This window comes from Phascolarctos cinereus, unplaced genomic scaffold (genome assembly GCF_003287225.1).
Source record: "Phascolarctos cinereus isolate Bilbo 61053 unplaced genomic scaffold, phaCin_HiC Scaffold_2;HRSCAF=192, whole genome shotgun sequence".
Lineage (NCBI taxonomy): Eukaryota > Metazoa > Chordata > Mammalia > Diprotodontia > Phascolarctidae > Phascolarctos > Phascolarctos cinereus.
In genome coordinates, this window is record NW_027555625.1 from 248,137,366 (window position 1) to 248,164,957 (window position 27,592).

Consider the following 27,592-nt stretch of genomic DNA (forward strand, 5'->3'; position numbering starts at 1 on the left):
TGGATTTCAAAGTTTTTATTTCTCCAAATTCTTTAGGCATGTTTGGCTGTGTCACTCATCATTTTTATAAAAATCCTTTGGAAGTAGGAAGTAGGAAGAGCAACGCCTGCATCTCCAGTGACTTTTCAGGGTGAGCATACACATGCTTCAGAAGCTAACACTCCAGAGATGATTGTTTTCAAGATAATACAGTAAAGGTTTAAAGTAACAGGTTGTGTTTTTAGATGAACTGATGGCTACTCTGTTCACAAAAACATTAAATTAGGTGGTGCCACATAATCAGTCTTTATTGAGAAGTGGGACAAATTGCACTCCATGTAGTCAGAGGAGGAAGAAATCATTGGGAATAAACATATGATTTAGGGACTTTTGTGCCAGCATTGAGGGACAGCATGGGGTCTTCTCAAACAAACCTCTCCCTCCTGCTCCCAGGAGGTATGTCCAATTTGTTCCTGCTGAGTTAAAATTGAATAGAACCAAGCAGGGTGGGTGGTGAAGGCAGAAATCAGCCAAGTATCTCCAGGATCTCTCAGTCTCTCACCGGTCTGGTGTGTAAGCAAATTGTCAGGTCATTGGCTGTCATCCGGCCTCTCTGTCATCCATCAGAGGGACAGGTAGGTAGATTGGTCCAAAAAGGATGTTTCCCAGGAGCCCCGGGATTTAAGCCAATGCCAGGGCACACCATGAGTCCTGGCGGAGAGACACGCTGAGTCCTGACTGGGAAGTCACAGAGGATGGGAAAGTATAATCCTCAGGCTCGAACTTGAACTCCGAGTGGTTGGGACCCAAGGGGTCTTCTGCTGGGCTAGGACCCTGCTGTGGGGATAAGAAGTGTGCATGGGAGGTCCTGGTACATTATTTTGGGAATAGGCCTACACTCTCTTTGACATATGCCCCAAAGGTTGGATCAAGCAAAGGCCTGGTTATCCTCTATGACTCAGTCTTAATGGGTAGGTAGAGTCCTGCCTTCCTTTGGGCTGATGGTTCCATCATACATGGATCTGCTACTACTTATGGTGAAGGTTCCAGAGTTTTACAACTGGGTGAAGCAGGACAGGGCCATGGTGGGGACAAACTAAGAGTTGAGATTTTAAATCTGGAAAGGTGAAAACTAGAGGGAGAAGAGCACAGGAACACAAAATCATGACAGTGAATTAGCATTGGGGTCCCCTTTGAAAGGGGGTGGGTGGGAGAGAAATCTGTGGATAAGCCACATATGATTAACAGAGATGAGTTCAGAAATGTGTCCACTTTGTACTCCATCCTCACCCTGTCTCCTGCCACTGCCACACCCCTAGGAAAAAATTAGGATGAGGGGGAATATGGCTTGGTCTGTGGTCTGGGTTTGAGGCTGGAGAGGTGCAGAAAGCACTGTGCTTAATTCAAGTTTATGCCCATACTGGACTAGCCAACCTGTGGTTGAAGAGGGTTATTAGGTAATTCCTTTTGCCTACTTCTAAATAAGTATGACCCTCCAAGAGCCCATGTTGGAGAGGTCCTCCCTGTGCCCTCTCCTTGTGAAAGCTACCCTTACTCTTCCCCTATACCTCACTTCAGAGAGAGCTCTTGGGGACTCCTGCCTAGATCCCCTGAACTGACTGCACTATGAGAGTTTTTACCCCCTGACTGTTCTGGCTTAGTCTCCCTGAACCCTTTATCCCCTCCTGTTCTTACCTGAGAAAGGATGGTCTGCCCTGGGTACTGAGGGGATGCCAGGTTTGGCTCAGACTTTAAAGTGGCAGTGCTGTCGGAGTTGGTGATGGAAGATGGGGAATTTGTGGCTGAGGCTGTTGACCCTGGAGAGAGATAATCATAAATTTCCTAAAGATACGTATCTGAGAACGTATTTATATGAGGCCCATGGATCTAAGGTCCAACTAGCAATTTTTCTTCCTCTAGGATAAACTGGGCCATGGAGAGACTAAGTGACTTGCCCAAGGTCATATTAAATCCTGTATTTTTTCTATTAGACTTTCAACTTTCATGCAACTCTCTCTGAGCACTAGATTACAGGTCCTTGCACAATGCAAAAGCCTTGTCCAACTCCTCTCTACCTCGACTCATTCTTTCTCCACCTTTTCTACTTCGGCTGTTCCAAGACAGGATTGTGACACTTTTCTCTGGGGCCCCTCCACTTTCTCCTTTTGGAATCTTTTCTGGCTTTAATCCTGTTTGTCCCAAGAGCCTGTATCTGGTTTTGGATTCTGAAAAACCTCATTTCTACTGAAGTTTTGGAGATTAAGTGGGTTACCTTTCCCGGGGGTATGTGCATTTTAAGAGAAAAACGTTGTTCCAAAAATAAATAAATAAATAATGAAACTCTAATGGTGGATTTTAGGCAGGTCTGGAAATGTTTTGGATCATGGCTCTTGATGCTACTTCCATCACTTTGGGAACGCAGTCACATACTAACCAGAAGTCCCTCCCAGCTTGGAAAAACACACTCTCTAAAGAACACTAATGTGGAATAAGGCATAAGAGATTTGGCCTGGAGCTGAGCCTCTCTTCTGAACACTGAGCCTATTCTCACCTTTAGGTACTTCGCCCTACCCCCACCCCAAACAGTGAAAGAAGCTTCCTCCCTGCAGTATTGGAGATGGCCCATCCTAACTCCGTTGATTGGTGGCTCAAGGCATTGGGTACCTGTGGAGCTCTTGGCTTTGGCGATGTTTTTGGGCTTCCGTTTCCGTGTCTGGATGCTCTCCTTTTTCATAGCAAGGGGACGAGGTACCTTAACAGGAACACAGAGGCATCAATAACAGTCAACAATAAGAGTTTATTGAGTACTGTGCTAAGTACTTTTTGGGTACAGGGAAAGGTAAAACAACAACAACAACAACAACAACAACAACAACAACAACAACAACACCCAGTTCCTCTTCTCAAGCAGCTCACGATGTAATGGGAAAGACAGTATACAAACAACTCTTTACAAAAAAAGACATCGGATAAATTGGGAGGGGGGTAATCTTGGAGGAAAGACACTAAGATTAAGGAGGTCTGCGAAAGGTTTCTTGTCAAAGAAGAGACTTTAGGTGAGACATGAAGGAAGCCAGGGAGGTTAGAAGGCAGAGATGAGATGGGAGATATTTTCAGGCATTAGGGATAGCCAACAAAAATGTCTAGAGTCAGGAGACAAAGTGTTGTGTTTGAGGAACAGGGAGATCAGTGTCTCTGCACTGAAGAGTATGGGAAAGAAGAGATAAGACTTTGGAAAGGTAGGAAGGAGCCAGACTTGGCTTTAAAAGTCAGAGAGGGAAATTATATTTGATCTTGGAGGTGATAGGGAGCCATTAGAGTTTATTGAATGGAGGGTGGCAGCATGGTCAAATTTGTACTTTAGGAAGATCAGCTTGACAGCTGAGTGGAAAATGGATTGGACTGGAGAGACTTGAGGCAGGGAGACCAAGGAGCTGGCTGTTTCAATAGTCTAGATATGAGAAGATGAGGACCTGAGTCAAGGCAGTGGGCAGTGTCAGTGGAAGAAGAGGGGGGCATGTGTGAGAAATGTTACAAAGGGAGAAATGGCAAGCTGATAATTTATAAGGGGGGGTGAGAAAGAGTGAGGAGTTGAGGATGATGTCGAGGCTGTGAACCTAGGTGACTGGGAGGATAGTAGTACCCTCAAAAGTAAAGGCAAGGGACAGCTAGGTGGTGCAGTGGATAGAGGGCTGGCCCTGGAGTCAGGAGGACCTGAGTTCAAATTTGACCTCAGACACATAACACTAGCTGTGTGACTGTGGGCAAATTACTTAACCCCAATTGCCTCACCAAAAAAAAAAGGGAAGTGAGGAAGAAGAGAGGATTTTGGGGATCAGATGAATTCTATTTTGTTTTGAGGTCCCTACCATTCTGCTTTTAGCCCCCATGGGGGCTTCCTTCCCTAAGGTCAGCTCTTTAGTCCTAGCCCATTGTCATTATCTAGTCTAGCACTGGGAGAAACCTGAAGCTTGAGCATGTGTCCTTTCCACAGCTGTGGGAGTTCCTCTTAATTTCTCTGTCCTCACAGGCCTCTTTTCATCATTTACAATCAGGATTTACCCCCTCCCTCGTTTCCCCACGATGCCTTCTCTGACCACTCCCCCTCTTCTCTTGCTACACTGTTCTCTGGTGTCCAGCATTCAGTCATACACACTGAGTCTTAGCAGAGGCTGCTCAGTATGTGAATTTTAAAATGCTAGCTTCCTGAGGGTACATTCCATATCTTGTTTCAATGAAAAATCATTAAATATCATGTATCAGGCCCACTGCTAAGCACTGGGCACACAAATACAAAATCAAGTCCCTGCCTTCAACATGTTAATATATTTTTCTAAAAGATTTTTTTCTTGTTTTATCATGAAATTATATCTTTTCTTTGACATGTTTCTCCCATAGCTGGGCACCCAGTATGTGGCTGCCAAATATTTGTTGATGAGTCACAGATTTGTGGAAGTCCTTTTTCCTATCTGGATCTCAATTTTCCCATTTGTTGGACTAGATTGGCAGTTCTCAAACTTTTTGGTCTCAGGAATCCTTTCCACTCTTGAAAAAATATTAAGAACCCCAAAGAACTTTTTTTTTTTCAATGTCGGACATATCTATCTATATTTATCATGTTATGATAACTGACAAATGTTTAAAATATTCATTAAAACCCACAATAAACCTACTGCATGTTAACAGAAATTAACCTATTTTTATGAAAATCTCTGTATTTTAAAAAAAATTAAATTTAGTGAGAAGTGGCATTGTTTTACACATTTCTTTTTCCAATGTCTAGCTTAATAGAAGCTGGAGTCTCACATCTGTTTTTGCATTCAGTCTGTTTCAGTATATTGTTTTCGTTAAAGTATGTGAAGAAAATCTGGCCTCACACAAATATGTAGATAAAAAAAATGGAAGAAAATTTTAAAAGGCAATTAACATCGTATTATAGGAAAAATAGTGTTTACCCCAGGGAACTTCAGACTAGACTTTGAGAACTGCTGGAGTAAATGGTGTCTGAAGTCCTGTTTGGACCTGATAATCTGTGATTATTAAGGGACCAGAGACATCCTTTCACTCCTCTGAAGGTTGTGATGTAGTCTTTCTGAAATGAGTGGGAAGGTCTTAAAGAGGGTGTTGCTTTTGGAGAGTAGTTAGAGAGGACCCAAAGAATCAGCAGGGCATGGAATACTTCCCTCTCTGGCTAGATGGCCCCCTTTTCACACTCACCCATAACCAAATTCTGGTCCCAAGGTCCAACTCACCCCATGAAGCTTCATATAGAGTCCACAGGCATTGCACACTGGCTCCCCTTCTGCATTCCTCCTCCACAGAGTGGTGTTGGTTGTGTGGCAATTAGTGCAGCAAAGTCCAGCCCGGCGAGTTGAGGACTAAACGGGGGAAAGAGAGATAGAGAGGGTGAGCTTGATTGCAGCAAGAGGGATTTCTTTGCTCACTGGACTTCAGTGCCCCATGACTTTCTCCTAGGAGAAGAAAACGTTGGAAAGGGGTCAGGGGAGAGATAAGGGGCCGATGAAAGGCATAGCCTGTGTCTGAGATCACCTCATCCCCAGAGCCCTTTCATTAAAGCTGATAAACCTGGCCAGATTCCTAATGCCTCTCTGCCGGAGAATGTATGGGCTCTGGCTGTCACATTCATATTTCATAATGGAGAGAAGAGGGGTGGGGAGGGCTTAAGGCAGGGAGGGCCCTTAAGTGCCTGGAACTGGCTGGAACCAGAGACATTCAAATGAGTGTAAGGGTCCAAATCCCACTCCCTTTCCAAAGGTTCTTTGGTTGATTTCCTAGCAAATGTAGAAGTAGAGAACCAGGCTGGAATTTGGGCTATATTTTCTAGCAAAAAGATTTTGAGATACTGGAGTAGATCACCAAGAAAGGGATGTGTGCCTGCGTGTGTGTGTGTGTGTGTGTTGTGTGTGTGTGTGTAATATCTCCTTCTCTGGGCCAGGGTGGGGAGAGGGGATGGAGAGGGAGGATTTGAAGAGTTAACAGCCTTCTTCGAGGACAATCTCAGCAGGAAAGCTCCATCTTAGACCAGTGACCTGCTGATGTGGTCTGCTTATAGGTGGGTTGTCTCTAGGACTGGTCAAACCAACTTCCATGACCAGACCAACGGACATAGTATTAGGAGCTCAGGGTACTTTAGCTAATTCTTGGGAAAAGTTTCCACACCCTCCCCCTTCCCTTAGAAATGCTATAAAATAATAAGAAAACTAATAATAATAAATTAATCTTTACATATTAGCTTTAAGATTTGCAAAGCACTTTGCAAATATGATTGTATTTGATTCTCACAACAATCCTATGAGACAGGTGCTATATTATCTTCATTTTACAGAAGATGAAACTGAGGCTGAAGAAAGTTAAGTGACATGACAAGGGTCATACAGCTAGTAAGTACCTGAGTCAGAATTCAAACTCAGGCATTCTTGACCATCTGCCACCAAAACACTTAGGATTGATGTCAAAAGACAAATTAAAGATTCAAGAATCTGAGATTCTCCCCCTCCACCCCTGTTTTTCAAGGCTTATCTCAATGTGCATATCCTTTGGGAAGTTTTTCCTAAGTTCTACTCCCTTCTGTACCCCTCTAGTCAATGACATTGGGTGAGTCACTGCCTGGACTCAATTTTCTGACAAGGATGAGACTAGATGATCTCTAAAAGTTCTCTCAGCTCTGACCCTTTATGATTCTAACAAGACCAACAAAATTCTGCTTGGTCTGTCCTTCTGTGAATTTCTTCTTAAAGAACAGACTGCTCCTCCCTTCCCTTAGCCCATTCCCGCATTGATGGAGCTGCCAACTCTTTCTGTAGCCTTCACCTGTCAACTCCAGCACTTGGGGTGTTTCCTATTAATGCCTGGGGACCAAAGGCATCTTAGCAATGTTAATGGGAGCCTGGAATGAGTGTCCGTGTATCTCTGAGTCACATTACAGAGAGTGAGCTATCTTTCCACTTAGGTGTTAGAGTGATATTCTTCAGTCCCTACCAAAAAAAAATCCATAAAACCCTAAAACCCATCCCAGAATGCCTCCTCCTCTTGGGTTCCCCAGGCCTATCCCAGTGACTGGGCGAGAAATGAGGCATGCCTATAAGAATTCCAGCCCTGTTTACTTTTCCAGACTGACGCCACATCATCTCAGCCCCCAGGGCCAAATGATAAATGGACTGAAGGGGAAGGAAATAGGAAGGTCAGGAGCCTGGTAAAGATGAGAGTACTTCGAAAAGGCAGATAGAAGGTCCCATTCCAGTTAACTGTACCCAGGACAATTTTATATCTCAAAGACAACAGAAAAGGGAAGTGAGGGAGGGTTTTAATCCTTTTAAGATTTGGGTTTAGATTTGAAAAAAGGAAGGTAGGACATATCTACTTTCCTCAGAAGAGGATTTTAATTTCATTTCTTGTATAACAGCAAAAACCCAAACCAAAACAACATACAGTAATATGCCTAGAAGAGAACACTGGGCAGAGAATCAGAAGAAATGAAGTCCATTCTCTGTTCTGTCACTTCCTGTTTCTGGAATTCAGCTTTCTGTGAAATAAGGTGGTTGGACCAGATGCCACTTTAGGAGACCCCTTCTAACTTCTACTGGATAGTAGGCCTTTGGTTCTAATACCACCTCATTTCAATTGTTCTTTTTGCTTTACAAAGCACTTTCAGTTTATTTAGTAGAACATAAGCTCCCTGAAGGCAGAGATGGCATCTTTTTTTATTGGCAGAGCTCCAGAACAGAGCTAATCTTGCAGGTGGTCTGTACCTGTGATTTCATACATGGCATGTAGGAAATTCTTGGAGAGGAAACTCAGGTTTTGCAATTTATAGATTTTATAGACTTGCCTGGGGACATGCTTCGGGGACATGCTTCAGAGACACGCTCAGTCCAAGAAAGGATCAGAACCCAGGTCTTACTGACTGAAGTTTGCTCTGTAACTACCACTCTATGCTACCATGCACATTAGTATGCATTTGCTGAAATAAATTAAATGTGCATTTATCCTCTATCTTTACAGTAGCCTTGTGAGATAGATGGGTGGCACATGCCCTCAGCAATCATTGAATTAAATTAAGCAATGCAACAAACATTTATTAAATTATGTGCAAGATTCTGTGCTTGTTGTTGGGGACACAGTGATAAAAAAAGAAGATTCTTGACCTCAAGGAGATTACATCCTACTGGTAGAGGGAGAGTACAATATATGCACAAATTCATAAAAAGCATATACAAAGTTATGCAAAATAATTTCAAGAGGAAGAGAACACTTATCATCATCAGTAACAGTAATAGTAGTGGTTGGTCAGAGAGCTGCAGTAGTATCCCCATTTTGTGGATTAGGAATGAAGTAACTTTCTAGTGACACAGCAGAGCTAGAACTAGAAACCCATGTTTCAGAAATATTTCCATTTTAGTGTTCTATAACAGTTATTAAAAAAACAAACAAATAAACAAACAATACTTAGAGGTTTTTGTTTGTTTTGGTGAAAAATACCCGAGGCATATGTTGCTAAATGCATTTTGGATACAAGGATGGCCACCCCAAAGAGGTGGCTAGTTGGTGTAGTGGGTGGGATGTTGGATCTGGAATTGGGAAGATGAGTTCAAATCCAGCCTCACTTAGTTACTAGCTATATGACCCTGGACTAGACACTTAACCTGTTTGCCTCAGTTTCCTCAGTTGTAAATGGAGAGAATAATTGCACCTATCTCACAGGGTTGTTATTAGGATCAAATGAGATAGTATTTGTAAAAAGTGCTTAGCACAGTACCTGGCAACATAGTTGATATAATAAATGTTTGTTCTCTTCCCTTCTGCCACAAAGAGAGTAAATTAGTAAATGCAATTATCCTGGCTTTCTTTCATAGCAGTTCACATTTTTTTCCATCCCTTTCTTCACCTCTACTTTACCCTCTGAGGGAGAAAAGGAAAGTGTTACTGTCTCCATTTGACTGATGAGAAGACTGTTGTACAGGGAAGTGGAATATTTTGCCCAAAAGGCAAAGTTCACACTGGAATATAACTACAACCCCAATCAAATTCACTGTCTCTATAAAATGAGTGTAATAATACACACTGCTAATTTATCTCACAGCACTGTTTTGAGGACACAAAATAAATATGGTTGTGTTTTTCTATTATATTATGCTCCCAGTTAGGGGAACATTTTTTTAAAAAAGGGAAATGGTATATTCTGTTGCTCTAAAGTACGTAGTGTATCATTGCTTGAGATACAATGAACATTGCTAAGTAAAAATTAAAAAAAAAAGTTAGAACCCAAAATGGGCCTGTGTTGTATAATACCAAAGTATATGAATCACTAGACTGAAAAATTGAAAGAATTGTTTGTTTCTTGGTTCTTTTCATTTGAAACAGCTATGAATTTCTGATGGGAATCCTCTTGGTTATAAAGATTGGGAGAGAAATGTTCTTCCAACTTTGAATTCAATGAAAATCTGGGAGTCTCGTTTGTCATGAAACCTGAATTTGCAGAGTCTGAAGAAATTCAGAAGTATCATCACCCTTGGACTAGAAGGCCTCCTTCCAATCTATTTTTGTTTTCTCTGCTGGGATTCATCATCCTGAGGGAGGCGGGAACTACTGCCAAGGCTACAATTTTGCTCACTGAAGGACAAATAGCATAATATGTTATTTTGAATTTACCAGCAGCTTTCTCTAAAGGCAGGGCCCCTGGGCCAACTTCCCCTCCTTTGGAGCCCCTCTTTCACATGATGACCTTGTCTAAGAAACTGTTGCCTTCAACACTGTGCTCAAATGTTTATCTTTTTTTTAAACGTAGCTAGCAATCATCCCCAGCCTCTCCTCCAACACCACGTGTAACTGAAAAACCACCAAAATCCCATTAAAGTTTAGGGTGTGCAGTACTAGAGACAACCTTCTGTGATACTGCCTTGAGAGGCAATGAGTCAATGCATTGGAAAACATCTGTATGTAGCTGTTTGTGGTAGTGTTGTTAGGTGAGGAGATTCTGTCTGATGGCTCTCACTTCAGAGCCCTTGTGAAGGAAGGAGCCTCCGTTAGGAATGACTTCACATAGCCTGTCTCTCTAATGCAGTTATTGTAGGAGGGTCTTCTCTGCATTCCTGGGATATGAGACTTTAGGATAAGAGACTCTGAAAGTAAAACTCCAGCAGCAAGACCAGCTGTAAGGGGAGTTGGGACATCTGCTTCTCAGATCTCTCCTCTGGAAGCCCCTTCTTTGATGGGGGAAATATCATAATAATCAGGAACAAGTGGTAAGCTGGGAGCCTTTGGAGGGAGGGACCATATATTACAGCATTTCTCTCAAATCCCAGGGCCTAGCAGAGGACATTTCACATTGTGAACTGCAAAGTATGATATGAACTCAACACAGTAGTGTTACTCAGTTCCACAAACATGAAATTACCTTCTAAATGTCTGTGTATTATCTACCAACTCATCTGAACCTCATAACAATTCTGTGAGGTAGACAGGAATAATAATAGAGGTATTATTATTCTCATTTTAGGAGTGAGGAAACTGAGGCACAGAGAGGTGAAGGAATCTACCAGAAGCCTTATAGGTAAAAGAAGAGCCAGAGCTCAAACCCAAGTCCAAAGCTCTCTTTTCTATATCACCTACATGGTGAATGTCTAGGTTTCATAAACAAGTCAGGGCCTCATGTAAACCTTATTGTCATTGATGGGCAGTTGCCTTAGGGAAGGAATTCACTTGTACATTCCTTCCTTCCTTCCTTCCTTCCTTCCTTCCTTCCTTCCTTCCTTCCTTCCTTCCTTCCTTCCTTCCTTCCTTCCTTCCTTCCTTCCGCAGCTGGTGGAGCAGTGGATAGAGAACTGGGCCTGGAGTCAGGAAGACCCGAGTTTGAATTGGCCTCAGATACTTATTGGGTGTGTGACCCTGGCGCAAGTCACTTGCCTTTTGTTTAACTCATTTTCCTCAACTGTAAAATAGGGATAATAATAGCACCCACCTCATAGGGTGGTTATGGGGATTAAATGAGATAATATTTGTAAAAAGTGCCAGCACAATGCCTGACATGTTTGTTGTTCAGTTGTTTCAGTCATGCTGGACTCTTTGTGACCTCCATTTCGGGTTTACTTGGCAAAGATACTGGAGTGGTTTGCCATTTCCTTCTCCAGCTCATTTTATAGGTAAGAAAACTGAGGCAAACAGGGTTAAATGACTTGACCAAGGTCACACAGCTAGTAAGTATCTGAGGGCAGATTTGACTTCAGGTCTTCTTGTCACTAGACCCCTTGGCTCACTCTATCCACTATACCAGTAATTGTTATATAAATGCTTATTCCCTTCACTCCCCCACCCCCTTTTTTATGCATTTGATAAACATAAATTTAGCACTCACTCTGTGCAAGGCACCAGATCTCAGTGATACAATACTACTGGAAATTTTTAAGTAGGTGTTTATAAGGTCTAAGAAATAGAATGGTGGTTATGTCCATAAAGGTAAGATGAGGTAGAGAATTGAGATAATCATCCATATAATTAAGGGAAAACTTAACCAAGGGGTGAAAAACAGATTTAGGTTATTTATTTGTTGGGAGGTAGAAGCTGGGCTTGGGAGTGAAGTTGTTGGGTTAATGGAATAATTCGGAGTTAACTAGGTTGGTTGTCATGGGATCCTGGCATTGGGGATTTGAAGTGATGTTAGACTAACTTGTCTAACTCCTTCATTTTATGCATGTAGAAACTGAAGCTTATATAATTTAGATTGACACAAAATTCATAAGATAGTGAGTAGTTCAAGTCTCCATGGCTCAGGTTAGGGGACCTTCTACAATGTAAGAAGATGCAGCAGAGAGGTGGGAGACATTTACTGATGTCCAGTACCAGTCCAATTTGAGCCAGGATGGAGGCCTGTTCGAGTAACTCACCATTTTTCTAATAGACTTTTGCCATAGACATTGTGATATAAGGGCTGTGGATGTTCTCTGCCTCTCTGGATAAATAGCTGTAATTGGGCAATTATGTATAATAGGTTACTACTATAATTCATATTGGCTTTCCCTGAGTTCCTGTGATTACTCAAGCACAAGTGTATTACTGAAGAAATGAGAGGGCTCAGGGCTCTCAGTTCATTTAGCTGAGGCAGAACCGTAACTAGGGTATGGCCATGGGGATTTTGCATACAGGCACTAAAATTTAGAGGGCTTATAATACACAACTAAAACCAACTGACCTTAAGATTTAACTAATAAAAACAAGCCATTAAAAAAAAGGAAGCTACAAGATATATTAATCAGTGAGCTACTATAACATCTAATTCCCCTTCCAATTCAACTGAATGTATCTGAATTACTTCCTGTATTCTTTTCACATCATGAAAGATGATTTTAGGGCATGTCTGGTGCTATGGGGTACTGCTTGACCCTAGTGCCAGAAATGCCCATGGATAATGACTGAAGTTCTCTCCTAAACTGGGCTTCAATGGCTTGAGAGGGTTATAAGCCCTAGTCCTAGTTTCCTCTACACCCACTACTTTATGGGCATCAACTAGGATGATCTTCTGTTCTTACTACATTGCTCAGCAGTAGCACCATAAAACGAAACATCAGCTGTATCATGCCCATTTCAATAGTTACCAAGAGGACCTGAGTTCAAATCCAACCTCAGACATATGACACTTACTAGCTGTGTGACCCTGGGCAAGTCACTTGGCCCCAATTGCCTCACCAAAAGAAAAAAATTAGTTACCATTTATATAGCACTATAAAGTTTGCAAAGTGTTTTACAAATATAATCTCATTTGATCCTCACAATAATACTGGGATATAGGTGTTATTATTATCGCCATCTTACAGATGAGGACACTGAGGCAGAGAGAGGTTAAGAGATTTGTCTTAGGTCACATGGTTAGTAAGTATCTAAACCTGGATTTGAACTCAGGTCTTCCTGACTCCAGGCCCAGTGCTCTCTTTACTATGCCACTAGCTGCCTCATGAATGAATGAACAAATGAAGTCTTTTCACAATGAAATACTCTTGGGGAACAGAAGAGAAAATGGTTTGTGTTTACAGAATGGTGAACATGTCCCCTGTGAGTCAATGGGACAGTTCTTTGAGGACTGTGACCTTTGACTGCTTTTCTTATAACAAACTTTCAAAGATAGTAGAGAAGCCAACAGAACTTCAACTGTAAGCAATGATAGAAACCAGCCTCTTTAACTTGGAGGATAGAGAACTCGTGCATCATTAAAAAATATAGCCAGTGTAGTTAAAATAGTGCAGAGAAACTGGGGGCCTATTTCCCTCCACAAAGTAATAGCAGTGTCCCAGGAACACATCTGAAGACATCCTTGTTAGGAGAGATCAGCTCCTTAGTCTGTGGGTTTCCACTGCAGAGCCCCAGTGAAGTGGTCCTGGTCAGTGATGATACTCCCCTTCAGACTTCTTAAAGCACTTTGTACTGCCCCCTCTCTATGGTACTTATCATATAATAGGTATATCATAGCTATCTATGTCAGAGCCTACTACTGGAGAATGAGCTTCATAAGACCAGGGAGCCTGTCTTATTTAAACTTTGTCTCTCCCCCAATAACTAGCACAGGGCTATACAACAAGTAATGAATGAATGTTTGATGAGAGGAGTAAGTAAACTCATACATACATGCATGCATGCATGAATGAACAAATGAGTGAATGAATGATTGAGTGAATGAGTGAGGTGAACACCAAAAAGTTTGCCTTTGGAATTGATGTTGGGGTTGGCAGGCTGGAGAAGTTGAGGACTGGAAGACTCTAATAATTGTAGGAAACAGGACAATTATTGCTGATATCCCCAGTGCTTAGAACAGTGCCTGGGACACAGTAGGTACTAAATAAATGTTTATTAATTGATTGATTGCCATCATCACCATTGACATGATCTAATTTTTGCTTGACTTTAAACCTGGCAATGTGGTTGGGATGTACCTGGCTCAGAGACATGAAATTCCAAACTAAGCCCAAAAGCTTAGAGATATTGAAAAAAAAAGTAGATGTCAAGAAGCTTCCTAGTCTTCAATGCCATCTCTAGTAATGTCCTCTGGATGCTTTGAGCACAACCTTGAGAGGATACTCCTTATTTGAACCAAAAGTTCCTATCCTCATATACAGGATTGAATGACTTTCTTCATCCTGAGATGCATGAAGGTGTCTTTGAGCTTAAAAAATGTAATACCGAAATTACCCTTTGTTATTTCCCCTGCCTCCACTCACCCCTCTACCTGTTTGAGAGATTCTGAGACTTCAATTATGGTGCTTGCCTAAGAAATGCTAATTTTAGTTAACGGCCTCTCAGTTTGTCTCTTTAATTGTGGATTTTTAAGTTCGAGTACCCAGGATCATCTTACTAACTCCCTAATTGGAAGACATCACATATTATTAAATGCAGGTTGTGGATTCTGAGCCGGGAAGTCTGGGACCTAAAGTGAGGGCCTTGTAAGAATGGAGATGAAAAGTCAAGTTGAACTCCTCTTGCTCCACAATAGGTCAGAGGTAATACCCCAGGGTCTTAGAAAGGAAGACTGGGAAGATAGTGAGGAAGAAAAGAGAGACATAGAACTACTGTGGTGTGGAAGAGAGGAGGCCCTTTCAGTTCTTTTGAAGGGTGGCATTGGATGGGATGAGAAAGAGGAGAAAAAGATCTTGCCATCCATGAAGAAGGAAGCTAGTGATGATCAGGCTACACTATATTATATCACACTCAGCCCCTAAGTTCCTGGGCTCAATCATAAATAAAATAAACATTCCTTCATATTTGCAGATAGTGCAAAACAAAAAACCACTCTACCTAAGAAGTCACCCCCACCCTATTTGCTTCTAAATAATTCCAAAGCTTTTCTCCACATTTTAAAATAATGACCATGGGGGGGTTTTTTTTGGCTGATCAGAAATGCCAGGGAGAATCTCTGCATCTAGTTTAAGATCTTCAAAAGTAGGTTATCAAGTGAAAATTTTCATTTAGTGTACAAGATAACAGATGGTCCCATCAGTCATACCCACTCTTCTAAAAGGAATGTGTACATCATGGTGGCACATGCCTATAGTATCTGCTACTGGGGAACCTTGAGGCTAATGGATCACCTGAATTCAAGAGTTCTGAGCTAAAGTCAATCATATAGGGCTTAAGTTGATTGAGTTGTCACAGTAACTGTGGCACAAATATGGTGAGCCCCTAGGAGCAGGGTTCCCACCTTCCCCTCCTTCCTCCGAAAGTGGTACTACAGAAGATTCACTGGCAGTCATGGTACCTCTGTGTGTGTGTGTGTGTGTGTGTGTGTGTGTGTGTGTGTGTGTGTGTGAGACTTACTGTATGATGTGGGTATGTCAATTACCCTCTCTGAACCTCAGCTTTGTCCATAAAATGAGGTTAGAATACTTGACCTCTCCCAACTCTGATATCTTATAATGACATGACTAGATCTCTACTTTTTTTTGCAAGACAATGACCCTTCCCCTCCACTAATGGAAAAACTTCACTGAGGGATTTTAGTAGATTTAGATAAGTAATAACTGATACCTAAATATCTATCTATATACACATATATGTGTATATATATATACATATATACACATATATGTGTATATATACATATATGTATATATTTACACACACACATATATTGTGTGGATATATATGTATGTACGTGTATAACACATACACATACACACATATTACAAAGCCCTTTCTCTAAATTATCTCCATTGAGGTAGTACTACAGATATTGGTATCCCCATGAGATGAGGAAAATAAAGCTTATAGAAGTTAAGAAACTTGCCTTGCTATTGTTAGAGGAAGAAAGCCTAGGTCTTCTTGACTCTAAGTTTAGCTAGCTATTCTCTACATCAAGCCATCCCCAAACCCCCAGTCAGTTTCCCTCATTCCATGAAATTATTTTAATGGGAAAGTCTATAGATTTCCAGAACAAACACTGACCTCAGTTTTCAAATATCAGAGGGCCAAAAGGGCTGCCAGATTCAGTTGAATGGTTACTTTGGAAACCCTGTATAGAACTACCTGAATGTTTCATCTGAGAGCACTTATGATGTACCTAAACTTAACTGTGCTGAGCCCCAAGTAGAGCTTCCTTATTTCTGGTCCTATCCTAAATCTTCTCATCTTACTCTTGAATCAGAACATTGGGCTTACTTATTTTTCTTCAGGGTGTTAAAGAGTGAAAACACCCCTTAGGCGAGTTGCTCAACAGCCTTAATTTCAGACTTGATACTATTACAGCCATAGTGTTCAATAAAACTTCATCAGAGAATTACTAGCTTAGTGATTATGGGTAAGTCATTTAACCTCTCTGAGCCTCAGTTTCCTCAAATCTGAAAAGTGGAAATAGTAACACCTTTAGTACCCTCTTCATAGAGTTTTGTGAGACTTGACGATAAGATGACTGCAACATGCTTCAAAAAAAACTTTAAAGGTCTATATAGGGAGAGTATCCCTAAAGTCTTGAGACAATTAAGTGTCACAGTGAATGGAGTGCTGGACCCAGAATCTGGAAGATGAGTTCAAATCCAGCTTTAGACACTCCCTAGCTGTATGTATGACTCTGGCCAAGTCACTTAACCTCTCTGTGCCTCGGTTCCTTAACTGTAAAGTGGGGATAATAATAACACCCATTTCCCAGGATTGTTGTAAGAATAAAATGAACTAATATTTGTAAAGATCTTATAGCACAATGCCTGGCACAGAATAGCACTTGGCAAATGCTTATTCTCTTCTCTTAGTTCAGTTTTAAGCTATTAAAGCTGAAAACAGAACTAAGATTTTTAGGACACCCTGTATAAATGTCAGTTATTATTACTAAAGCAAAATGAAAGATGCAAAAAAATAACAAAACATGAAAAGGCTTGGAACTAATGGTTTTTACCATTGAATTATATTCAAACAAAATCAGCTGGTGAATAGATGATAATTCAAAACATTTTTTATCAACCAAATTTGGTTTAATAATATTTTGCTATAGAATGTCCCAAAAGTCTCAGTGCAGCTTTAAGTTCTTAAAGCTCAAGTTTTAATGTTTAATATTAAACTGTTAATGCATTAAGACTTTGGGGACACTATATTAGTACATTAAGACATCAAAAAGGTATAAGGTGTAAGAAAACTGGAAAGATAGGAGGGGACCAAGTTAAGAAGGTCTTTAAATTCCAAAAAGAGAGTTTTGTTTTTGATAGGGATACCCCACTGATGTGTGTGTGTGTGTGTGTGTGTGTGTGTGTGTGTGTGTGTGTGTGTATGACAGAAACAGAGAGACAGAGAGAGAGATATGGTCAGATATGCACTTTAGGAAGTCATTTAGAAGGTTTACAAGGTACTTTACGTATATTTTCTCAATTGATCCTCACGATAGTGACAAGGACCAAGATAAATATTTTTCAATTGAATATTAATTCTTATATTTCCCCCCTCCATATTTACTGTTATTATGTAAAATATGTAAATATAAATGTATTCAACTCTTGGTATATGGGAGCAAGCATTAAACCTGTTTATTTGGTCTTAACTGAGGGCTTGGACTCAGCACCCTGTAAAGCAAAGTGAACACAAACCTGATTGAACTGTGGAAATGTATTCTAAAGATGAAGTACATATACACCTACTCCCAAACCAAATAGCCAGCTCACAAACTGCCATAAAAAAAAGATTTAGTCCCAAGTGCTACACAAGAAAAACTACTTTAGACTCAGCCCAGCCCAATTCCAAAGGTAACCACATCTTGGATTGTGGAAAACTCAAAAAGTCAAGCAGCTTCCTTATTCATCCCTCTGAAGCCAGTGGTCTCTGATCAATGTCAACCAACCAGAAGTTTAAGACAATTCCTGTTTTCTCTCCCCAGATCTCCTAAGCTCTCCACTCTCATGAAGGGCTGAACATTTCAAAACAAATGGAAAGCTCAGATAGAAACCAACATAAATAATCCATTCCAAATTAACAAAAGAAAATTCAGCCACTTGCTCTGGGGCTTCTGTTTTAAGGGCATATACTCTAGAAAAAAGATTAAATGATTAGAAAAAAAAGCAGAAATCCAATACCATTAAAATGGCTAATTGCTAAAGAATTTAGAAAGGTACTTCACTTAATGCTTTTTTTTTCCCTGAGCCTTCCAGTAGCTTAAATTCTGCAGGAGGAATTGGAGAATTTCTTAGTTTGGCTGAAACATCATAGTTCTGTTTCTGTGAATATTCTACCTCTTTCTGGGGAAGAATATTTTGGCAGGTGTGAATCAAACTGAGAAGTGCTCCTTGGAACCTTAGTTGCTACACTCAGAGAGTGTAAAACTTGTCAGAATGTGTCAAGAACTCCCAATTTAAATTTTTTTAATTTGTTTTTGCACCACACTAACTAGCTTCTTTTTGAAATCAAGAGGGAAAGTTGCAGAGAAGGATGTTAATATCTTAAATAGAACATCAGATATGACTTCTAACTAACTCTGGGGATACAGTATTTCCGGAGTCTACACTTTTTCCCGGTATGGACAGCCCCAGGTTGCTCAACCTCTTTGCTCAGTGATCACAGAGAATTTGCTTTCAGAGGAATCCTATACTGGAGTGTTTAGAACCCCTCACCACGTCACAACCCCAGCTGGGAGCCACCTCTCGGAGCTTTATTAATTTTGTTTGAATGTATTTCCTAACAGGACCTATTCTTATGGTCCGCAGCCAAAATCCAGAAAGATCAACTTCATACGGGTAGGAAAACGTCTTTTAAAAATAGTTTATTCGTAATTGTTTCCTTCCAAAGGGGAAAGTGGGTGAATTCTTAATCAGCCAAACCGAGAAATTCTCTAAAAGCTGTGACTTCCCCAGCGGCTGGGGAAAGCTCGAAGGCGCTGGCAGCTGTAAGCATCCTGTCTCAAGCTCGGAGGCGCTCTAAAAGCCCTGGACTACACTACCAGAAAGAAAACAGTCCCGCTGGTTCGGCTATCCTGAACTGGTTAATTAGAAAGTGCAAGTCGTCAAATTAGGCTTAGTATGAAAGCCGCAGGGAAGAGAGGAGAGGCAAGGAAGGAGGCACTGACAGGTTAGATCTCACGCCCATTTACCCTAAATTGGGTGGGAAAGAGTCAAGCAAAAGTTCCCGTTTTATTCCAGAGCTCTGTAATGGGCAGGCACTCCCTTCTGCCTGAACAGAAACCAAGCTTTGGGCAGCAGAAAGGGGAGTCAGAGGACCTGCGTTCAAACCCCACTTCTGATGCTTTTTCTGTGTGACTTTGAGCAAGTTACTTAACATCCTTAGGCCTCAGTTTCCTCATCTGTAAAATGAGGGAGTTCGACTACTACATGGCCTCTTAGGTCCCATGCAGCTCTATTATTCACTTGAACTTAGTCCTCTTGCCCAGGTGTTTTACCAAGGTGGTGGTGGGCAGCAGGGGAAGAGATACTCTAACACAAACTGCACAGTCCACTTCTCCCATTCCAAGAAGTCAGCCCTAGCTCACCAATTTTGCTTCTGGGTCTGTGGGGTTGGACAGAAATCTCACCTAGCTGGCCTTGCTTTGCAGATGCAGCACGTCTCCTGTACTCTCCTCCCCCCAACCTTCCTGCGGCTCCTTCACTCCTCTCCCTCCAGACATCTTCCACTTCAGCGTTCTGGTCTCCACGTCTGAACAGAACCCGGAGTTCATTTCCCAGGTACTTCAAGGACTTAGAAAAATGCTGCTTTTGTTAGCCTCACTCGTTTAATCCCCTCAATTCCTAGCCCCAGAATAGAGACCTGGTCTCTCTCCGAGACAGAAAGAGCAGTGTCTGGCCGCGACACTCCGACGTGTCCGCCTTACCAAGCTCTGACTTACCAGCCTCTTCTGGGGCTTGATGAGCGGCCGGTTGATGCCATTCATTTTGTGGTAGAGGCCACAGGCGTTGCAGAGGTAGTGGCCTGTGCCGTCTCGCCTCCACAGCGGTGTGGACATAGCCCCACAATTAACGCACTCGCGGCCCTCACCCGGGAACTCTTCCAAGAATTCTGAAACTGAGAGAAGACGAAAGGGTTGCAGGATCTGTCTGCTGAGAAGGGGGAACGATGCATGTGCAGAGCCGGGAAGGTCCTTCGCTCCATTTCAAAGTATTGAGGGCTAGAAAAGACTTCTGAGACCATCCACTCCAGACTCATGACTTTGCAGATGGTGAAACTGAGGACAGAGGGGTAAAGTGACTCAGCTAAGATTACTCAGCTAATGCAGAACCAGGATTCAATATCAAATCCATCTTCCGACTTAAGAATCCAATGCTCTTTCCTCCCCCTTAATGCCTCCCTGTATCTAAGTCCTCAATGCCCAAGGACAGAAGACTGACCTAATTGCCAGGCTTTTGAATGTTATTTTTTTTTTTAGGAAGGGGGGTGTAGGTAGGGAAAAGTATAGGAGATGATAGGTTTTGGCGTTTCTCATTGGAAAGGAAGAAGGAAAAATTGAATGTGTTGTATGTTAATAACAACAACCGCACCAAAACCGAATCCTAAGGGCCCGAAGCTTCGACTTTTATAAGCCTTGGCTTCAGGTTTGTGACTTCACGTTTAAATACAAGGAACAGGGAAGTGTAACATAGAATTCAGTGCGATCATGTCCACCTTTTTCATGGTGGAATCCCAAACCAACTTTCCAAAATACAGAATTCAGAGCTGGAAGGAACTGAGTGATCATGTAGTCCAAGGACCCCATTTTACAATCCCGGAAAGTTGAGACATCAAGAAGTACAAGTGACCTGTCCAAGGTTTTACCACTACATTTTAGTTATCCAGGGTCTGGCAGTGAGTATCAGAATGGGAATTCGAAAGCAGAACTCCCAGAAACCCATGTTCTGGGTTGTCTTGACAAGTATCTCCCCTATCCGCTTTCTTTTGTCTCAAAGTCTCTTAAAGAAGGAATGTCTACAGCAGCAAAGAACCACTGGGACCGATATCTTTCACTGCGTTTTACTAGGCTAGTCTTTTCTCCCCTAGTTCACATTGCTAAGCATCCTTGCCCCTCTCTCTAGGTCGAGGTCTTAGGAAATCCAGAAAGCTCCCGGGAAGACCCCTACCACAGAGGTGGGAGGGGGAACCCCATGGGGGCTAGGGAACTGGGGGTGGGGAGGGCAAATTAGCACCGATCAGCTAACCAAAGCCTAGCCAGGTCTCCCTGTTTTCGTTTCTACTTAACCTTCCTGGGCCTCGAGCTAAGAAGTTTGATTTTATCCCTCACGCCCACGCATCATCTCCCTCCTGTCTTCCTCTCCTTCTTTCTTCCCCCCACCCCTCGCTTGGGGTGTTAATGTTGCGGTTTTTGCCTCCTTTTCTCCCAAGGCCGGAGCCCTGGGAGTCTAAGCCCAGCCCTTGGCCTCCGCGCGTCCCACCGGCACGGCGGACAAACTGGCCCACTGGCCGGGTTGTCTAAACAGGGCTCAGAAGAGATGTTATTGTAAGGCGATTAAAGGCGGGGGTGGATGAGTGGGTGGGTGTGGGAGGGGCTGGGGGCCGACTTGGGGGCTTCCCTGATTTCCATCAAACCTTTGGGGGCTTTGACTGGTGGCGACGCGCAGGCTGGGCCAAGACGGATGGAATGTGTGTGGGGGCCGCGGGCGCTGGGGCTGTTGGGGGGGGGGGTGAGCAAGGGGGAGGTGACGCAGGATCAATCACACCTCGGGCCGGGCTGCCACTGACCGACAGAGGAGCCGCGCCAGGATGGGGGTGGAGGGGGGGGAGAGGAGGCGGGACTGGACCCGGGACCAGAGACCCTAGACCTAGTATCGGGGCAGAGCTGAGAGGGACGAGGCTAGGGGGTTAGACTGCACTATTTTGTCTTCTTGTTAGTAGCAGCTAGAGGCCACATGCATAAATTCTTGGAGCTGGATTACTTCCTTTTGAAAAATCGAAACTCTCAGCTTTCCTTGTGTTATCTAGCTCCGAAGCATCTCCCCAATTCCTCCAGTAAACATCACCCAAGGAAGGTGATGGATAAACCCCAAGAAACTAAAATTCGCTGATGACCTAATTATTCAGCAGCGCAGTATGCTATAGTCTTCAATTCTGGTCATTTGGGTTACTTACTTACTACATATGTGAGATTGAGCAAGTCACTCCCCTTCCTCTGCCTCTTCGTCTCCATTTCTCCACATGTACAACGAAGGGTTTTGACCAAGGTATCTTTAGGTCCCTTTTTTAAGTTCCTTTTTTTCCAGCTCTAGCAATAAATGTTCTAAGGTCCCTTCCAATTCTGCCGTTCTATGTTCTTAAGCCCATTCTAGCACTTGACATTTTATATGCTAAGATCTATTTCAGTTGTAGACCTTATGAATGCATAAAGAAAGTAGCGGGCATCCAAAGGGCAAGGAGGGAGTCTAGAGGTAGGCTAGTTCCTGACTGATATTCCACCAGAAAAACCAGATTTGGAATTTCTCAGACCAATTGCTCCCTTTCCCCTGTAGCTGACTGAGAGTCTTTTCAGTTCTTGGGCAATTCATTCTTGAGGAGAAAAGAGGCACTGGGAATCTGTGGTGGCAAGTAACTAAACAAATAGGTGAGCCATTATGGAACTCCAAGCTACACTAGGGACGCAGTGCTGGTTAGTGGGTGTGAGGCAAAGAAAAGCTCAGCTTTTCAGCTTCTGGATCTTAAGCCACAAATTGCTCCACTATCATGCTCCCTCACTCCAAAATTCTCCTTTCCTTCTACCCCAAGGTGAATTTTCAGAGTAGCCCACACAGCACAAACCAGAAGGGAAATGGAAAGGTATGTTGGCTTTAAGGTAATCGTTGTCTATTTGGATGTTACTTTGAGTCTTGGAAGTGATTGGGTGTATCTAAATTATCCATTGAATGGAGATGTGTAGATTGGGTCTATGGGGCGGGGGGAATGGGGGGAGAGAGAGGGGACAGAATATTTTCCCAAGTTAGGTTGAGAGCCAAGCAATTGTGGGGGAGGAGGGGTAGAGAAGGCGGAGGCCTCACACCCTCTTCTCTGGGTGACTTTGTTCTCGGTAGAGATAAGGTCCTGGGAGCCTGGCTTGGAGTTGATGGGGGGTGGGGACGGGAGGGTGGCGGGCTAGGAGATAACTTTGCTGAGGGCTTGAAGTGCTTTTCAAAACAAAACATAAAGTTTGGAGGGGGTGGAATTTCATATAGGAAAGGGCTGGAAGAGACAGAATGGAGGAGGGGAAGGGTGGAGAAAAAGGAGAGGTGGGAGAGGACTGACAGGACAGTTGTAAATAGAGGAAGGGAAAGGGAAAGGAGAGCTAGATGCAAGAATGAAGGAAGAGAGGGAGAGAAGGAGACTAGGTACTAAGTATGAAGAAGAAAAAAGAAAGGGAGAGAAAAGAAAGGATGTGAAAAAGATAGAGGAAGAGAGAACAGGGAGAGGGAGAGGACTAAAAAGGAGAGAAAGAGAAGAGAAAGAGGAGGAAAAGAAACAGAGAAGAGAGGACAACTGAGGAACTTTGGCAATTGCAGAAAGGGTCTTGAGCACTATAGTGAAAGAAGAAGCAACTTAGTCCTGGAAAGGGCTACCTAGCAAAAGGGTGACATGGGAATGTGTGTGTGTGTGTGTGTGTGTGTGTGTGTGTGTGTGTGTGTGTGTGCTCGCGCGCAAAGGGGAGGTGGTGGCTTAAAGAATGGGCTAGAATGACCCTCAACCCAAATGGCTTTTATTGACCACTGCCTAACTGAGTTTCGCTATCTCCGTGGAAAGGGGAGAACAAGGCAACTTGGAAATTGTTTGGAAGAAGCTGAATTAGGAGACCAAAAGTCTGTTCAGATATAAACTAATTTACCTCAATAAATTACTTAAATGTTAAAGCCCTGTAAATATGCTCCTCTGGCTTAAACACTGGGTCTTCAGCTCAGTGGATAGGAGTCACTGAGCCCAAATGAAGGCAAAGAAAAAGATCCTGGAGAGTTTGACTTTGGCTGAAGGGCTCATATGGAAAGCTTGGAGCTTACAGACTGCTTCAAAGGCATTTTCCTCCACTGAGCTAGACCAGAGCTCCACCTAGGCTAAAAATCCCTTTCCCAATTCTCAGACTCCAGAGAGGGTGTGGGGTGGCCTGTAGGTTATGCCTGGCATGGCTATTAAAGGTGTTCAGAATAATTATGAAGACAATTCATCCCCAAATTCCTCTTATTGATGTAAAGGGAGTTTTTAGGGGAAAGTTTTTGCTATTTTTTGCAGTAGTTTTTTTTTTAAATTTGGGGTAAGAGTGTTTCAATTTGTCTAAATAACCAAATAATGAATCTCTCAATTTAACATCTTTACATTTCCTTTGTATAGGCAAGGCTAACAGTTGAGAATATGTGCCACCCTTTCAGAAACCTGTGAGATTTTTGGGATTAGAGTAGGGTAGAAAGGGTAAAGTGCTGTCCCTGAAAGAAATGATCCTTATCCTAATCCCCCTTCTCTTCTGAAGGGCAAAGATTCAAGAGAAGCCTCATATCTCAAAGACACTGGACCTAATCCCCTAACCCCCTAGACTAGGGGGTGAAGGGTGGAAATGGGAACTCCTCTAGACTAATTTTGGTCTTCTGAACCTGACCTCAGGCAGTAAGATATTTCAGAAAAGGGGAGCAGGTGACCAGGACTTGCCACTTCAGAAAAATAAAAATATGATTTGTTCCAAAATAAGGATAAAGAAGAGAAGCAAGTTTTCCCCTTCTACCCTCTCAACTACTCCCCACCCTCCCATTCTGCTCTTCCCCTCGTCCCCACTCCACCCCAGGAGCAACAGGGATGAATTCTGGTTGGGTCTCGGAGATGTGGTGGGGAACTTACAGATAGAACGACTAGGAGTACGGAGTCAAGGCACAGGAAAAAATGGTGAGGGGCTGGCTAAAGGAGAAAAGAACTCACCAAAGGTGGACCTCCGGCCCGGAAGGCCAGCTTGGCGGCTCTGTAGGCTGTGTAGAACGCTGCTTTCGAAGTGGCCTGCGGTCCAGGAAGGGGCCATGTCCGGACTTACATAGGCTGGGTAGGCGTTTGAATAGGATCCACTGACTGAGCGCACCAACGGGTTGGCGTATTGCTCCCTGGTGCCACTGCCCAGGAGCAGGGGGGCCTGGTAGGTTCCATCCCGTCCTCCGCCGCTGCCCCCCGGAGGGCTGTGAGAGTAGGAGAAACCAGAAGGAGGGTGGGGGCTGCCGGGGTTAAAAGCTGAGGCCTCACTGCTTGCCTGGGCCCAACTCGGGTGACTGCCCAGCGGATGGCTCTGGTGTGCAGCCTCACAACCTGCCAGGTAGGGCATCGTGGGTAGCATGGAAGGCACCCTCGTCGTGGGCACATATACAGGGGAACTGGCCGCTGACGAGTGTAGGAAGCTACTGGAGTCGTGGGCATAGGGCGCCTGGCCAGGATTTGAAGCGAGGGCCAAACTTTGGTACATCTCTAAGTAGGCCTCGTAGTTCCTGGCCCAGAAAGGGTCGGCTGGAGGTGTGATTAAAACTGGAAGCTCAGCGGGAGGGGCACAGCAGGACCCAGGTGCCGAGACCAAAGGAACAAAGCGTTAGGATTCGGTTATATTTTCCCCCAATGTCTGACTTGGGTGCTTTTCTCTCCCTTATCTGGCTGGCTATCTGGGTCGACTTAGGGGACTGGTATCCAGATGTTGCCAGGAAAGGATGTTACCTGGAGGGAGATGAAAAAGAGAAACAAGACCATCAGCTTGGTCTCTTTTGTTTATGGACCCAGAACTTTTCTCTGCACTCCCAAATCACCCTCCTCCCCAAAATGCTCCACCAGCTTTCAGGATTACACCTGCCCTCTGTGTTTGAGTCGTCTCCCTGTTTCCTTCCTCAACCTCTGGCAGATCCATCCTGCTTTATCCCGGAGAAGCCCCAACCAGATCTGAAACACCAGTGGAAGATTTACTTCTTATTTAGCTCGGCTGGTTGGATATATCATCCCCTCCACACTTTCCAGAGCGCTCGGCTGAGGCTAGAGGCAATATACCCGGATCCCTCGAAACGTGAAATAGGATCGGAGACTGGGTGCCTGAAAGGCCTGGCTGATTAAGACAGCTCTCTACATAGCTATTCAATTCTCCTTCTTCATCTCTTACCCCACTGTCTATTACCTAGGAACTCTATTCTCCGAGAAAAGCAAGGGTCACTGATCGGTTGATTATTATAACCCGGCTACTACGTTTTCTGACTCTCTTCTAATGAAAACCCGGCAAATGTCTTAAACCAAAGATGATTTCTTTTTTCAGCACTTTTTTTTTCTTTTCCGGAGGGGGACCAAGAAGCAAAGACGAGAGAGAGAATCAACTTTAGCTAACTATTCCACCTCCACGCATCTACCCCCGCCCAGGTTGCAGGGATCCGGTTCCCTCCAGAGAAGAAAAGTTGAGCTAAGATCTTCCGAGGTTAGGGACCCCGAAGTGGACTAGATTTGTGAAAAACTGAACCACCAAACCATCACTAATCTTAGAAACCCTCTGCACTGAGTCGACTCCGGGAAGCTAAGTTTCTAGGACTGGGGCCCGATGGAGAAGAAAGGAAGAACCGGCAGAGGCGAGTGTCTCCAGGGAGCTGGACTCCCTGGGAGAGAAGGGAGGGGAAAGAGAAAACGGCGAGGGGGAGGGTAGTCTTTGGGTTCACCTCAGCTTCTCGCAGGACAGCATTTGAAGACTCGGGAGGTGAGGGGAGTCGCTGATACTCCTTGGAGCGCCCAAGGAGCAGCAGGACCCCCGGGGGCTAAGTGTAGGCTCGCGGGAAGTGCCTAGGTTGGCACCATCAAGGCCTAACGGGATGACAAGGTCCTGCCTTGAAATAAACCAGGGGCCAGCTGCGGTTCAGAGACCCCTGCAGCGGCCTGAATGGCCCAGAGCTCGGGCTGGGAGAGGGAGTCTGGAACCGGGCTGGGGTGGGAGGGGGCCTCAGGGAGAGTTGCTTCCACGGGGAGCCCGCATCCACATGGGTGCAGGGCGGCCTGTGTACCAGATATGGTCGGGCGGGCAGATAAAAGGTGGGCAGAGACATCATACTCACTGTGGCGTGGAGGGGAGGGGGCAGCGGCCGAAGCGGACGAGCAACTGGGAGCCAGAGGCTGCGCCGCAGGGAATCCCGCCGAGGGCCGGGCCGGCCCCAGCCCCTCCCCTCCCCTCCCCTCGAACCCACCCCCTGTCGCTAAGCTTCTCCAAAGGTCAGCGCGGGCCCCGCCCGACTCGGCCCGCCCCATCTCCCGGCGCCCTCCTGGGGGGCTCCAGGCAGCTCTGAGCCCCCAGCCCGGGTCAGCGCCGGGGCTCTAGCCCAAGGGACCACGTGACCCGGCACGGCTTTCTCTGGGAATTTGGCTTCAGACTGGAGCGAAGTAGGAGAAATCCCAGGCTCCTTTGGCAGGGGCCTGAACAGTCATTTTGCAGGACCGGGTACTGTGGCCCAGTCTCCCAATGTTGGAATAGAAGGCAACTAACTAGGAGATGAATTGGTTGATTATTTATTCTAAATTCAAACCAGAGTTGTGTCCCCCTGGGTCTTGTCCGTCTCCAAGCCCCGCACGCAGCCCACCCAGTGGGCTAAGCAGTGGCTTTGAAAGCCAAAGCGGGATCTCGAACCCCTCTGCCTGTCTGACCCGGAAGCCAGCCGAAGCCTGGAGGGGCGGCTGAAAGCTGGGGGTGAGTCCAAATTCGATATTT

The 27,592-nt window shown here is 44.1% G+C and overlaps 1 protein-coding gene across 2 annotated transcripts; it reads right to left on the minus strand.

Moving 5' to 3' along the window:
- On the minus strand, positions 1–27,051 carry GATA5 (GATA binding protein 5). 2 transcript variants are annotated; one of them, XM_020981541.2, is made up of 7 exons: positions 26,946–27,051; positions 24,811–25,581; positions 19,790–19,965; positions 5,232–5,357; positions 2,644–2,731; positions 1,675–1,796; positions 1–813 (listed from the first exon to the last, which is right to left on the minus strand). In XM_020981541.2, exons 2-7 carry the CDS (start codon positions 25,337–25,339, stop codon positions 661–663), a joined length of 1,194 nt encoding a protein of 397 aa, XP_020837200.1. In that variant the 5' UTR covers positions 25,340–25,581; positions 26,946–27,051; the 3' UTR covers positions 1–660. The 2 variants fall into 2 exon arrangements, with proteins under 2 accessions (XP_020837200.1, XP_020837199.1); XM_020981540.2 differs by having other exon boundaries at positions 1–816.
- Between the last annotated feature and the right edge of the window lie 541 nt (positions 27,052–27,592).